This window comes from Leptinotarsa decemlineata, unplaced genomic scaffold, assembly GCF_025532065.1.
Source record: "Leptinotarsa decemlineata unplaced genomic scaffold, Ldec_3_MD MMD2_tig00026314_RagTag_RagTag, whole genome shotgun sequence".
NCBI classification, from domain to species: Eukaryota; Metazoa; Arthropoda; class Insecta; order Coleoptera; family Chrysomelidae; genus Leptinotarsa; species Leptinotarsa decemlineata.
The window spans coordinates 16,581,884-16,598,239 of NW_027412684.1; the positions used below are offsets into that span (position 1 = coordinate 16,581,884).

At 33.0% G+C, this 16,356-nt stretch overlaps 1 protein-coding gene across 1 annotated transcript; it reads left to right on the plus strand.

The window, feature by feature from the left end:
* The first annotated feature begins 3,256 nt into the window (after positions 1-3,256).
* LOC111512701 (uncharacterized) lies at positions 3,257-9,107 on the plus strand. Its single transcript, XM_023168850.2, has 3 exons — positions 3,257-3,452; positions 6,569-6,889; positions 8,571-9,107. The coding sequence occupies exons 1-3, from the start codon at positions 3,305-3,307 to the stop codon at positions 9,038-9,040; spliced, it is 939 nt and encodes a 312-aa protein (XP_023024618.2). The 5' UTR covers positions 3,257-3,304; the 3' UTR covers positions 9,041-9,107.
* Positions 9,108-16,356: the final 7,249 nt, after the last annotated feature.

The window sequence follows — 16,356 nt, forward strand, 5'->3', positions numbered from 1 at the left end:
GATTTTAATATATTTTTTTTTTAAGTCAAGTACTGAAAGGTCTACCTTGGGACAAAATTTGAAATGTTTATTAAAGTTTCAGGGCTTACTACGATATTTTTTCTTAGTCGAAAATCAGGATTTTTATTAGCGATTTTTTATTGAAAAAATCACTACGCCACTGGATTTAGAGTGCCTCTAAACAGGTGTGACCAAAATTTCATGAAAAAATATTCATTATTAACAAAGTTATGACAACTCAAAAATTCGAAAACTCACACAGCTAACAGTCACAAAAAACATATATAGCCATGAGAATATTTTTTTTATGATTTCAACAATAAAGTGCCGCCAGATGGAAAAAAACATATAGCGTAAATATTTTTAATGAAAATAACGGAATTACATTCACACAATTCAACTAACAATGAAGCAAAATATTTTAATAAACGTAACTAATAACTAAGTATTGAAATGTTTCGATTCAGTGCAACAATTAATTCTAACTCATATTCTAGTAGCCTCTACTAATCCACCACGTATTTCGATACATGTGTCGTAGCGCTTACGAATGTTTCTGATTACGTTCCTTAGTTGTTGAGGGCCAATATCTGCACATACCTGTCGAATTCTTGCACAAAGTTCATTTCTATCTCTTGAGCGGTTTTTGTAAACCTTTTGTGTGAGAAGTTCCCAGAGAAAAAAGTCCAAAACTGTGAGGTCTGGAGATCTGGGTGGCCACTCTATAAACGGACTACCACGGCCTTTCCATCGGTTTGGAAAATGTTTGTTAAGCCATTGCCTCACAGCTCTGGCATAATGAACTGAACACCCTTCTAACTGGACAATTAAATTTGATCGTTCATTGATTGGCAGCTCGTGAATAGCATCCCAAAACTCTGTTTTAAAAAATTCTTGAAACCTCTGCGCATTAATGTTTTCCTCAAAAAAGAAAGGATCAATTATTCGTTCGTTCAATATCCTATACCAGACGTTGATTTTTTGGGAATACTGGCTTTTACAATTTATTGCCCAGTTAGGATTATCCGCTGGCCAATAGCGACAATTCTGTGATGACACTACTCCATTTGTAGTGGAAGTGGCTTCGTCGGTATATAAAATATTTTTTAGGAAATTTCTATTGTTTAAATATTCCTCTTGGGCCCATAAACAATATTCCAGGCTTCTTGCTTCATCGCCTTATTGAAGTGTGTGTAAAAATTTTGGCTTGAAAGGTTTAATATTCTTCGCCTTGAGACATCTCCGAATAGTTTCTCGTGGAATATTCAAATCTAAAGTTGCATTCCTTATACTGGCATTAGGATTATTTCCGAAATATTCTAAAATGATTTGATCATTCCTGTCATTCCTGTTTCATCTTTGTACATGATTACTTTTTAACATCATTTTTGGTACTGCACCAGTTTTATTGAATATTTTATTTATTTTAATTACCGTACCGCAGCTAATACGAGGACAATTGAAATATTAGGTCTTAGTTTTAGTTAATTTGCGTGAAAACTTGAATGTAATTCCGTTTATTTTCATTAATATTTTTTGTGATGTTAGCTGTGTGAGTTTTAGAATTTTTGAGTTGTCATAACTTCGTTAATAATGAATATTTTTTTATGAAATTTTGGTCACACCTGTTTAGAGGCACTCTGAATCCAGTGGCGTAGTGATTTTTTCAATAAAAAAATCGCTAATAAAAAATCCCGATTTTCGACTGAGAAAAAATATCGTAGTATGCCCTGAAACTTCAATAAACATATCAAATTTTGTCCCGAGGTAGACCTTTCAGTACTTGACATTTCAAAAAAAATTATTAAAATCGGTTAACAACTTCAAATTTTTCCATTAAAAATGGGTCACACTGTATATAAGTTTCAAATCATTTCAAGGGAATCCCTTGTATGCCATAATAGGTACTCAAGTTTAGTCAAGTCAAGTCAATTATCTACGCATACAGGTGACTTGGATCGAGGACAAAATATTGCCTGGTGATTTCCATTGTTTTCTATCAACTGATTCACATATTCATTTAGAGCAAATATGGCATCCGTTGTTTAGATTTTGGCGAAACCCAAACTGTAAGTCTGTGAAAAATGTTCCGTTTCATAAGATGAGTCAACAGTTGTTCATTTAGGTTTCATTCCAGGGGTTTTGAGAAGCTGAGTGATGGTGAGTTTGCTCTATAAATGTTGAGTTATAATCTGCAATCTTTTTTGTGAAACAATCGAAGTTTCAAATAAATCCCGGATCTCTATCCACAGGAACGTTACCGTAACGTAATAATGTTGTTAGAGGTTGACTCGAAGTGTTATTAGTATTTTTTGTAGTTTCACTGGTATTTCATCAGTTCCGCTGATTTTTTTTGTGTTTTTGAACAATGATGAAATTTCTCACATCGATTTCCGTTATTGTTAAAGTTGAGACTCATCTTCCTCAAAAAATAGTTACTACTACAGTATGGGTTCGGTTAGGTTCGGTCACAAGTGAGTGAGTCTATTCGACCTCCACCGTAACCCGCAAGGGTTTATTGTGGCTCACAAACTCAACCAAATGAATCCAGCTTTTTAACGAAGCCGATCAGTTTATATAGTGAGTAATCTCTCAGGTTAGATGGTAAGAGTGAGGTTCTTCCAAACTCTGAAATCCCGACAGGTTGATATTTCTGTTCTGGGTCTGCAACTGAAACCAGAACGTTGTACCAGAACCTGAAGGCGTTTTTGATCCATCTGTGAAGCAACAACTATCTACTCTTAATATTTCTTTCTCCAGTCCTCCCTACTTGGGAAAAATACTGAATCAGTATGGGAGTCTACATCAGTACCTAGAGTGCTTGATGAAAAAAGGTATTTGATTTCCTCTTAATGTCTTCATATATATGTATATTAACATCCGGAGATATATAAAATACCCATCTATCTTGTTGTATCAAACTACTGAAGCACATAATCAACACATCAATTTTTTCAGATAGACAACAGTTCTTCTAAACATATTTACAGTTACCATTTACCGATTTCAATATTCTCATTTTTTTTTCCTCAATTGATCAAATTGATAATAGTGTCTGCTATATTCGAGCAAAGACCCGAAATCCTTTTTTGTACCAACTTTGCGAGACAAATTTAACAAAAATACAATTAACCTTCTCCGTTTCTTTAACCAGCGGTACATCCTCTTCCACGTTATACCATGAAATTCCAAGTCAACGAAGGTTAGAAATCACAATGAACCTAGTGACGGTATAAAACGAAACAAATATCTCAAATTGGTTTCAGTTCTCTCTCAACTCCTGTATTTAGATGGTCTTTGTGAGATGTGTTACCGCAGCTTCTGGTGGACCGTGGTTCCATTCACGTGTTTTGTTTGTGTCATCTCCAACCCGCTCGTTATCAGGACAGGAGTGGTCAAGAATCAGGGGCAAGAACAGGATGCCAAACTGTATGATGTCTCCCATCACAAAGGTTGGTTGTTTTTTATTTACATCCCACATTGAATTTGGCTCTGAAGAATTTAAGAGTTTACCGAAGGAGAAACAATTGGAAAATTGTGCTGCTGATGCTTGCATTTGGAATAGTATTCTATACTATGAATAATGAAAAATAATGTTTCCAATATTATACATTTTTCCACTAACACGCGGAGAATTGATGCATGTTTTCCGCGCCTATTTCAGTTCAAGAAATGTCTTTCTGGGACGGGAACAAAAATGTGTCAATGTATTACAACAACACAACAGTACTTTCTGAAAAAAAGTCAGTAAGTTATCGGTGTATAAGTTAGAGATAAAAAAAAAGATAATTCATAACTTTCTACCTAAAAAATGATCAAAACAGCTTCGCAGTTAGTTATCACAGTGTCAAACCTGTTTTTCAGTTTTTTTTTGGCCATGTTCTGCAGATTTTCAAGCCATATTTGACAAAAAAGTATTTCTGTTTTTATTTCGATTAAGGATTTTTGTAGATCGATTATGTATATAAGGATCCATATGATAGTTCAGTAACAGAGTATATTGTTTGAAAGCGGTTGACAATGTTTCATTGTGAATCATACTAGTTGAGACTTCTATTGTCTGATACGATTTTAATTCAATGGGAGAACGAATTAAATCAAAATATATAGCTAATTTATCAATTATGAATATTGCTGGAGTTTTTTCCCAATACCAAACTGAAGATTATCACTTGGTGATCGAAACACGTGTCGAGGTGTTGAAATGAGGGTTTGGTGTTGGGAAAAACTCCAGCGTGTGCTGGAGTTGCTCGTTGCTTTCAAATTCATATATGAACTTGATATTTGTAATTCTGTTGTTAGGAGTGGAAGCAAAGTCATTTACCTTTGATTTCTTCGTATGAAAAATAGCAAATACATTATGAAATCAAAGTCCATGCTTTCATTTAAATCTGTCCATGAACATCAGATTAGCTGTGAAGTTATTGAATTAGAAGCCATTCTGTTCCATGAGATTTTTGTTAAATGCATGTAGTTTTCAATTACTTCTGCTCTGAGACCATTGATCCTCAGAAGAATCCTCAAATCATCAATAGTTTTTGGTATAGGGACACTTGAATAAAACGAAGATACATCTAATGATACTAAATGCGTAGTTCATTCAGAAAATTTGGAGGAAATGTACAGAAGAAGTACATAATTGTAGAAACTTTTATGAACTTTTTTACCTACTTTCATGAACTGTTTTTCACAAAAATTAGGTATGCAGAACATTGTTGTACTGGTATTTGTCAGCTGTCAAATGAATTGAACTGACTTTCATAATGAGTTTTTTGTAACTCTTTAATTATAATGCCACATAAGACTGAATATACAGTTTGTAACAACGAGAACTTAACAGAGCCGTTTTTGAATATAAAAAGTAAGATTTTAAAAAAAAGCTCGGACACGTCGATTTCAAATTAAAGGGGGACACCTTTCAGACTAATCAGATTTTTTGTAGTACGCACCCCCTCGGAGGGGTGCGTCCGACGACCCTTATTTAGATAGGGAAAGTAGGTCGAGTGGCACCTTGTTTTAAAGGTCTTTCGAATACCTTTACAACTCTGTTGAAAGAAATTTTTCGTAACGATTAGTTTTCGAGATAATTTGAAGTTAAAATTGCCATGTTAATAATACATTAGACAGACCACTCGGTAACTTGCATGCTTAAATAAAAAATGTTTCGAGCAGTTCTTCTTATCAGTTTTTTGTTGAATAAAATCCCTTTTTTTGAAATCAATACTCACTTCTGTTCTTCCAGTTTTTATTAGTACATCGTTCGATTGTTTTGTTTAAACGGGTCGTGTATTGTTATTTGTTTAAAAATGCCTTACACCACTGCTGAAAGGGTTTCAGTTATTGCTTTATTTTTTGGCAACGACCAAAATGCTAATACAACATAAATTTTATTTAACGAGCAAAACCCTGGTAAATACCCAAGCAGAAATCACGTTCTGGATTTGGTCACAAAATTCAGGGAGACAGGTTCGGTTTTAAATAAAAAAGAAATGTTCAGAGAAGGGTAGTGAATGACGATAATGCGATTGGAGTGATTGGTCAAGTCATTGCCAATTCCAGGTTAAGTACCAGAAGTTCATCAGCAGTAGCCGGAATAAGCCATATGAGTGCATGGAGAATCCTTAAAAACCACAATTTCCATCCTTACAAAAATGAACTTGTTCATGAACTCAATGAGAATGATTTTGATCGAAGACAAGAGTTTTGCGAGGGCATGAGTGAGAGATTAATGCAAAATCCCGAGCTGCTCTATAACATCTGTTTTTCGGACGAAAGCTCATTTTATTTAAATGGTTGCGTGAACCGTCACAATTGCAGTAATTGGTCGGATGAAAACCCAAGACAATACGCAGAAATACATGCCCAACATCCCAAAAAGTTGAATGTCTGGGCCGGAATATTAGGCAATCATATTATAGGTCCATTTTTCATTCATGGAATTTTAACCGGTCATTCTTATTACAACTTCTTCAAGAGACAATACAACCTCTTATAGTTGAAATAATTGAACAGGATCCAAGATGTCAAGATGAATTTATCTATTTTCAACAAGACGGTGCACCACCCCATTATGCCCAGCATAAGAGTTGAACTCTATAAAAATACTTTAAATCTTCAAATTATCTTGAAAACTAATCGATACAAAAATTTTCTTTTACCAGAGAAAGACCTTTAAAACAAGGTGCCACTCGACCTACTTTCACTATCTAAATAAGGGTCGTCAGACGCACCCCTCCGAGGGGGTGCGTACTACAAAAAATCTGATTAATCTGAAAGGTGTCACCCTTCAATTAGAAATCGACGTGTCCGAGGTTTTTTTAAAAATCTTACTTTACATATTCAAAAACGGCTCTGTTAAGTTTTCGTTGTTACACACTGTATTTTGGACTTTCGAAGTTCTTACCACTTACAATTTGGAAAATATTTTTATAAATAATAATTTTTCGATATTCGTAAGGTTAACTTCTCTGCAAAATGGACGAACAGTAACTATCACCATAACAAAAAAAAATTAATTCAGCCTTCACTCAATGTGAATCTATTAAACATGTCATTACGTGTTCTGAAGGTATCGCCAATTTTGAAGGAGACGAAGGATTCAACAAGGACGACGAAAAGAAGTTCATCAGTTCTTCGAACGTAGGAAGATACGGCGAACAAAACGGTAACAGGAAAGATCATTCGGATCAGACCTCTTTCGATCAAGGTTCTTTCCACGAAAATGGCGGAGGCGACGTTTCTGATTTCGAAGAAAAAAAGGCTCACAAAAAAGGACATCATAAGACTGGCTTCCATAATACCTACCACAAGGACGAACAAGGAAGCAATTCTAGTTACTTTGACGATGGCAGCGATGAAGGGGATGAATACAGTCACAAAACCAGAAAAGGTGAGAAATCAAGATTTTCATTTAGATTTTGGAAAAGTATTATCATTCATGCACAAAAAACACTTGTAACAAACCTAGGAAGCCTTCATTTTGAAATATTGCTCAAAATTTTGTAAATAAAACGGTTTTCATTGCCAATGGACTCGTGACATTTGAAGTTGATTTAGTAGTATTACTTACTTTCAGTTTCAGTAAGTTTAAACAATATATTTTATAATTTATCAATGTTAAAAGAAACTGTGATGACAACCAGATTTTCCTGACATCTGTGTTACAGTAGATATAACTACTTAAATTTAAAAAATGAAGAAATCTTTTTCATATAAAAGTTGGTGTTACTTTGGTATAAAGAACATAGATCGCGATAAATTCAAAATTTCCAAACAAATATACCTAAATGAAGCTGTTATCTTATCAGGTACTCGAAACTATAGTGCATCAAATATGTGGTTTAGTTAATAAATAATGGTTTCTTCATCGAGATAATGTATAATCTTCTCAATCGACCGAAGATTTTCCTGACACCTATGTCACAGTAGATCTAACTGCGTTCGTAGTGAAGAAAACCTATGACATAAAAGACAAGTTACTTCGGTATACAGAACATAGATGTCGGTAGAGTCAAAATGTTGTTATACACATTCCAAAAGCTATTATTTTTGTATTAGAAACTATATAGTACTGTGCATCAATTTCATCTTCAAAGAAATAATATCTCTCAATCCATCTAACAATTGGAAAACAATAATATTACCGTTTATCGATCCCAAAAAACATACAATATTTTTAGAGGGAAAGTAACAAAGAACAAACAAATAATTATGAAAGTTTTGAAGATAAAACCTAGTATTATTTAGCAAAAAACAATTTAATTGATGGAAATCAGAGTAATTGATGACTATTTTGGGATTTTTCAGCCCTTACGATGTAAATGAAAAATTGAAGAACTGTATACAGTTGTAAATATTGGAGTTGTGGAGATCTGAATGATTGCAGATCTCTTTTGACATCCATTTAAGAAAATTTGGAAATGAAGTTATTGATAAACAGCACAACAGTCACACATATCGGGGTCGATTTGAAGTTTGCCCTTTGTACACGAATAGAAAATTCTCTTTTAGAATTTTATCATTTTCAAATCATGCAACGTGGAAACCTATAGCTTTGTCTTTCAAAAAAGTCAAGAGAAAATCAATAAATGACAGTAAAAAATACTTCGAATTTTGTGATGCACTCTAAAAGTGAGAATCTAATGTACCTATATAGAATCCACAGGGTGTACAATCTGAAATAACTTACTATAAGATTATTTATCTTTATATGGAAAGGAAGATGCTCAAAAAATAATTTTCATGTGCCAACTCCAATTCTAATAAAACGTTTCTGATTATCTCAACCTTTCGTAGGTTCGAATTTTTACATAACTTCAAAAATATATAAATCGTTGGAAAAATTGCCATTGTGATTATATATGTAAGAATATACACTAGCGATTGAATTTGAGATGAAATAACGAAGTTGCTGTCTAATTCCAATATTGACAGAATATCTTCCGCTAAACATCTAGACCAAAAATTTATAATCACAAATTCAAAAAATGTAAAATTAGTATACCCATTTCCTGAATGTTCATATCAGCACCTTTGCTACACCTTATGATATCACCAGTTTTTTAACATAGGATCATATGGGGACGCTGGCCAAGACAGTCGCAAAGGTGGAAATCTGGACTCGGCCCATCACATGGACGAACAGGAAAGACACGGCCATTACGACAACGCAGGTAAATACGAAAAAGACCGAGGCAATCACCAAATGTACAACAAAAACAAATACTATGACGACAGGGAGGCAGCGAACCGCAGAAACGCTGCCAATGCTTACGGTATGGGAGGAAGATATAACGAAGAAAAATTCGTGGGGAGACCTTACCACGATCCCTATTACAATACCTACGACAGGTATGCTCACAACGATCACGATGTAGGGTATCCGAAAAAGCATATAACGATTTATGAGGATCCCAGATATGAGACGAGGCCTTACCAGAACCAGCGGTATGAGGATGATTATATTGAGCTTGACGTTAGACCTCCGAGGAGGGATGTCTACAGAAGGTTTGAAACTCGGCCTCCTTATGAATATTACTGAACTTGCTGCTTTGTATTATTTTTATTTATTATTGAACGTGTGGAAAATAAAGAAATGGTGGTTCATATTATACAAAATTTCATTTCTGACAGTTGAAAATGATGATCTGAAGAATATGGTATTGAATTTTTTTGGGATTACATGCTTGTGATGCACTGTATGGAACCTTTGGTGTAGTAATGAATATTACTGGAGTTTATCCCAAAACCAAACCGTTATTTCAACACCTCGACACGTGTTTCGATCACCAAGTGTTCATGTTCAAGAGAAAGATCAATCTTCCACTTGAGTTGATTGGTGAATTGAAATAATTTAATTATTTCCCAATCTTTTTCATAACGTTATTTATATTTGTATTCAATTTTTTTTCTTAATAAAAAAGTGCAAGATCATCTACAAATTAGAAATGATCACCCATCCAGGGCCGTCGCCATGGGGGGACGGGGGGAACCTCCTCCCTCTGCTTTTTCGACTTGGGAAAAAGTTGAAAAATTTTGGGCCGTGAAGATAGAAAAAAATAATGGTAAAAAAATGAAAAAAATTAAAAAAATAAAAATGAGAGAAAAGAAAGGGAGAGGTGGCAAGAAAAGGGAAAGAACCAAGAAAAGGTTGGGATTTCCCAACATGCATAACTTGGAGATCCCATACTTCTGAAATTTTGAGTTGTGTAAAAACTTCAAAAAAGTTCAATTTCTCCCAAGTAAGAGAACAGCCCTGAACAGTCCACAAATTCACAACTTTTCGCTGTTATTTCGACTTGGAAAAGTCGATTTCGGGCCGTGAAGATAGAAAAAATGATAGTAGAAAACAATAAGCACAATATTATTGAAGTGTTGTTTCCTTTCATTTGTATTGAATATTGCTAACATGGTGGAAGGACAAGGACCTCGGTCCAAAGTAGAATAATTTCCATTATTATTTCTAAAATTACCAAAATTTATTTTTGTTTGTGCATACCCTAACGGGTATATAAGCATTCAGCCAATCTTTGGATAGCTAAGTGAGAAAATTAATATATCATAGTAGTACTAATCCCTTGGCTTTCATTATCTCGAAAGTTGGCAAATTTTGCTGGTGGGGTTGGGAAAATTTGGATTTTCTCCCCCCCCCCAGTTTTTCTTTTCGCTGCGGCCCTGCACCCATCTAACATATATTTTCAATAGTATCAACATAGAGTTAATACCCCAAAAGTTGAAACTGTCAATACTGGTTTAAGTTTGATGATAGTCATATCACTAAGTGTTCTGACGAAGTATTGAATTGATTGGAGCCTCTGGGGACACCCTACATTTTGTTTTATGAGAGAGAGGACATTGGCAGATTAAGATCTTCAGATGAAGTGGTGCTGCAGGTTTTTCCGGATTTTCCTGAAGCTGAAAAAGCAAATGCGCCACTGGAATCGATGAAGTCGCCCCGGAGCGCCAATCAATTTTTGTTATTGTTTTATAATTTCAAAATTTGTATTTTGAAAGTGTTAAACAGTTTACAGTATTTCAAACCATCTCATTTGTACTAAACTATTATATTAAATATAATACTTTCACAATTATTCATAACTACATGTTGATTTCGATTTTAAAATTATCTTTAAGAATGACTTCTTACTCCAGAGCTATAGTTATAAAATATCTAGTAATATTTTTTGATTAACTGAATCAAATGCCTTTTTTATATCTAAAAATATTACAACACTGTAATTACTCATATCCAAACATCTACAAATATATATTATTCATTAGATCTGTCACAGACCAACTATTTCAATTCATATTGAAATTCATCAAAACCAATATCGATATTTATAAAATTGATTATAAGAGATGTTAAAATCATTTCAAATACTCTCCAAACAAATTTAAGAGAGCAATTGGACGATAATTTGAAACATTTTTTCGGGCACCACCTTCATAAATTGGTTTAAGAATTTTATTTCCAGATAATCAGAAAAAATACCTTTTCAAAATTACTTATTATTTATTATTATCATTACTGTATCCAAAAATTGAATAGATTTTAACCTAATTCAAACATATGATGTTATGATTATGGTATGATCAAGTCTCAAAACTCCAATTTGAATTAGTTTGTGACATTATAGCATTATTAATAATCGATGATTTATTTCTTCAAGTTTTTCAATTATACCTGAGAAATATATTTCTATTCTGCCATATTCTTTTCAGAGATTGATTTAGAAGACACTCTTTAAAAAAATGACCTTCAATGAATGTCAGGCTCATAGAAACTGAAAATATACTGAGAAATTCTGACATAATTCAAAATGTTTAGCTCTCGATAAATTTACATCATAATTTTGATTTGGTTGGGTTTCAATTCATAATTATTCAATAATTCAACTTTTTAAATGTCCTGTATTTCTTTTCGAATATTATATTACAACAAAAGTGAAATTGGACAACTCCCAATTATATTATAAATATCATTTGTATACAAAATAAATAACAACGGTCCCAGAACAGACCCTTGTGAAACACCATGTTTTGATCAATGAATGTCAACTTTCACGGCAGGAGACAACTGTGTCTAATCTATTTCCTGGGTTTTTTGGCCGTGGTCTGCAGATATTTATGCTTGACGTTTCTGCTGCGATAGACATTATCAAAAAAGATTAGAAAACGAACCAAGTGCTCGGGTACAAACGGGAACAACAACTCGAGCCTTTGATAATGCCTTCCGCAGTAGTAGACGAAACGTCAGGCATCTATTGAGTCAATAAAACACGAACTAGAAATTAAAATTTTATTGTAAATTATAAAATGTATATATCATCACTTTACCTACACAATAATTTTTACAGTACATTACATTCAAAAACGGACAATACATTTTCCAAAAGATAAGCGGACATACGGTTATTTCAATATTGATTATGTAGTAGTATAAAAGGTAGCAAAAGTTTGTAGGTCAGTACAAATCTACAAGGTTGTTGTTCTTGTGCATATGTAAGATGCAGAAACGAGTTTCGAGGAATGTACACAAAAAATTGTAGCATTTATGTAAAATAATATTCCTCAAAATGAATTTTGTGTCAATATACTCTTGTGAATATACAAAATTTGATTCAAATAATCCTGTAACTACTATATTCAGAATGATTTTCCGAATATTAATTTTTTTACCTGTTAATACTCGTCACTTAATCGCTCAGTTGTTGATTTTACGAACTATTATATTATAATAATAATAATAATATGTAATATGTATTACATATCTGATAAGTTTCGATTGGGTAAGATCCCAATATGGCAAGTTACTGATCCAGTAAGTTACTAATTTGATGAGTTACAGATCTGAAAAGTTACTTGGTTTCCGATTCAGTAAGTTGTCTATTTGGTTATTGATAGGGTGAAAGCCGATTTGATAAGTTACCAATTACGCAAGATGCCATTTTAATAATTACCAACTGGGTAAGTTATAAATTCTCCCAATTGTATATTTGATGAGTTGTTAAGTTACCGTTTCAATAAGATTTCAATTTGGTGTGTTGCTTGTCTGTCGATTTAGGTTAAACATCTGATACGTTATTGATTAAGTAAGATGCCAATATAGCAAATTACTGATCCAGTAAGTTACTAATTTGATGTGTTACAGATCTGAAAAGTTACTTTGTTTTCGATTCAGTAAGTTGCCTATTTGGTTATTGATAGGGTAAAACCCGATTTGGTAAGTTGCCAATTACGCAAGATGCCATTTTAATAATTAACAATTAGGTAAGTTAGAAATGCTTTCAGTTGTCTATTTGATGAGTTGTTATATTACCATTTCATTAAGATTTCAATTAGGTGTGTTGCTTATCTGCTGATTCAAGTTACACATCTGGTAAGTTATCGATTGAGTAAGATGCCAATATGGCAAGTTACTGATCCAGTAAGTTACTAATTTGAGAAGTTATTGATCGAATAATTTTGTAATCTAAAAAGTAACTGTTTCCGATTTAATAAGTTACCCATTTGGTTATTGATTGGGTAAAAGCTAATTTAGTAAATTGCCAATTTCACCCGATTTGTTAATTACTAATTGGGAAAGTCAAAAACTCTCCCAGTTGTCTATTTGATGAGTTGTTATATTACATTTCATTGAGATTTTAGTTAGGTGTATTGCTCATCTGCTGATTTAAGTTACACATCTGGTAAGTTATCGATTGAGTAAGAAGCCAATATGGCAAGTTACTGATCCAGTAAGTTACTAATTTGATAAGTTACTGATTGGATAATTTTGTAATCTGAAAAGTAACTGTTTCCGATTTAATAAGTTACTCATTTGGTTATTGATTGGGTAAAAGCTAATTTAGTAAATTGCCAATTTCACCCCATTTGTTAATTACTAATTGGGTAAGTTAAAAACTCTCCCAGTTGTCTATTTGATGAGTTGTTATATAACCATTTCATTAAGATTTTAATTAGGTGTATTGCTTATCTGCTGATTCAAGTTACACATCTGGTAAGTTATCGATCAAGTAAGATGCTAATATGGCAAGTTACTGATCCAATAAGTTACTAATTTGAGAAGTTATTGAAGTAACTGTTTCCGATTTAATAAGTTACCCATTTGGTTATTGATTGGGTAAACGCTAATTTAGTAAATTGCCAATTTCACCGATTTGTTAATTACTAATTGGGAAAGTCAAAAACTCTCCCAGTTGTCTATTTGATGAGTTGTTATATTACATTTCATTGAGCAATACACCTAGTATTGCTTATCTGCTGATTTAAGTTACACATCTGGTAAGTTATCGATTGAGTAAGAAGCCAATATGGCAAGTTACTGATCGAGTAAGTTATTAATTTGATAAGTTACCGATTGGATAATTTTGTAATTTGAAAAGTTACTGTTTCCGATGTAATAATTTCATTTGGTTATTGATTGGGTAAAAGCTAATTTGGTAAATTGCCAGTTTCACCCGATTTGTTAATTACTAATTGGGGAAGTTAAAACCTCTCCTAGTTATCTATTTGATGAGTTGTTAAGTTACTGTTTCAATCAGATTTCAATTTGTGTGTTGCTTGTCTGCTACACATCTGGTAAGTTATCGACTGAGTAAGATGCCAATATGGCAAGTTACTGATTCAGTAAGTTACTAATTTCATAAGTTACTGATTGGATAATTTTGTAATCTAAAAAGTTACTGTTTTCGATTTAATAAGTTATTCATTTGGTTATTGATTGGATAAAAGCTAATTTAGTAAATTGCCAATTTCACAAGATGCCGATTTGTTAATTACTGATTGGGTAAGTTGAAATTTCTCCAAGTTGTCTATTTGATGAGTTGTTAAGTTACCGTTTTAATAAGATTTCAATTTGGTGTGTTGCTTGTCTGCTGATTTAGGTTGCACATCCGATAAGTTATCGATTGAATAAGATGCCAATATGGCAAGTTACTGATCCAGTAAGTTACTAATTTGACAAGTAACTGATTGCATGATTTTGTAATCTGAGAAGGTACTATGTTTCTGATTTAATAAGTTGCTGTTTTGGTTATTAAATGGCTAAAAGCTAATATGGAAAATTGCCAACTTCGCAAGATGTAATTTGATAATTACTTATTGGGTAACTTACAAATTCGCTCACTTGCCGATTTGATGATTTGTTATATTACTAGTTCAAAAAGAAATTAATTTGATAAGTTGCTAACTCATGAGGTTACACATCTGGTAAGTTATGGATTGGGTAGGATGCCAATATGGCAAGTAACTGATCCACTGATAAGTTTCCAATTGGATGATATGACGATTTGAAAAGTTACTATGTCATCCATTTGTCGATTTTATCGTGGAATGCAGATTTAGTAAGTTAATAATTTCGTAAAATGCTGATTTAATTATTCCTTTCCATCAAATAATTTCAAAGTCAAAAAACATTCCTCAAAACTAGTTTCAAAAATTCAGCAAAATAAAGCCAATAATGAACATTACACAACAGTGATGTACCATATAAAGTGATTTTAAAAAAGAGATCATTCAGCTGTCGAAACGCAGTCAGATTCAAATCACAGGCCGGACGAAGCACTTGTCTTTCTCTTCGTTTCATTTTATCACAAATCTCGATTACTTTGGTGCTCTATCTCAAGTCGTTGTCCCAGCCTGTGACGTAGGCCTATAAAGTAGCAAATTTCCTACCAAAGACACCTTCAGTCTCGATAAAAACACTAAATATTAGTAATAAATAAGAATACAGTCGATAGAATACCTTAACGTAAGTTATATACATGCCTTGTATATCATAAAAACATTTCGAAAGTTTTTGATTAACAAACGAAATTCTAAAATATATACAAACCGATCCAAATTGGGCGCGCATCATTGGTAACTTTATTAGCAAAGCTAAGAAATCGTTACAACTCAACAAACTGCAATACACTTCTCGACACGCGTTTCACCAAAGAAGTTGGCTCTTCAGAACTTCATCCTCAAGAAGTTTGGTGTGTGTCAAGAAGATTTTGCAGTTCTGGAGATTGGGAAATCAAATTTAACGTAAGTCAAAAGTTCCAGTTTCACCTTTTATCTTAGTGAGCATAAAAAATCGCTGGTTTGGAAAATTTCAATAATTTTTTATCACTGACAAAAAAAATAGCCAATGTTGCGTGGTCAATTTGGATCATCCTGTATATACGAACCTATACAACTAGAGTACCTATACAAATATGAGCATTTAGAGAATTTGCCTTTAGGAAAATAAAATATTTGGTAATACAAATTTGGCAAGAGTATTTTTTGTAAACTGGAGCGTTTTCAGTCATGAAACGAATAAAAAAAAAGGCAAATCAGTCGTAACTAAAAAAATACTTCTAATAATTGCAAATAATAAGTACATGAAATCAATAAGATAGTTCCACTTCACTTTTGAAGCCAAAAATAAAAATATCACACCAATACCTTTAAATAGTCTGGTTCACATGTGTACTCGATTTAGCTCTTTTTGGTGATATTTTTCAGCCCTGTCCAAAAATTACGACCAAGGTGTCATTCTATTCGTATTTTTGCCTAGAAAGTTTAAGAAAAGGTCCGAAAACGCGCCGATAAAAAATACAAAAGTTATAAACAATTAAGTGAAAAAAAATGGGGCTTCAGTTTTTTCTAAATATCTCGGAAAATTTTCAAAATTTTGGAAATTTGAAAAAAAGATTTGAAAAGATCAATGAATTTGCGTAAAAAAGTCCCGACTCCCAAAACTGTATCTCGATTATTTATAATTTTTACAGAGCCCTGAAAATGGAGCCAAAAGCGGGTAGTCTGGCTTCCGCGCGCCTTTCGTCACTCTGACATAAAAACAAAAAAAATTATTTAAACATATTAAAT

Coding starts and splice junctions, on each gene's coding strand:
- LOC111512701 (XM_023168850.2), top strand. CDS start 3,305: ATGTGTTACCGCAGCTTCTGGTGGACCGTGGTTCCATTCACGTGTTTT. Junction 3,453..6,568: donor TGATGTCTCCCATCACAAAG/GTTGGTTGTTTT, acceptor CGTGTTCTGAAG/GTATCGCCAATTTTGAAGGA. Junction 6,890..8,570: donor CAGTCACAAAACCAGAAAAG/GTGAGAAATCAA, acceptor TTTTTAACATAG/GATCATATGGGGACGCTGGC.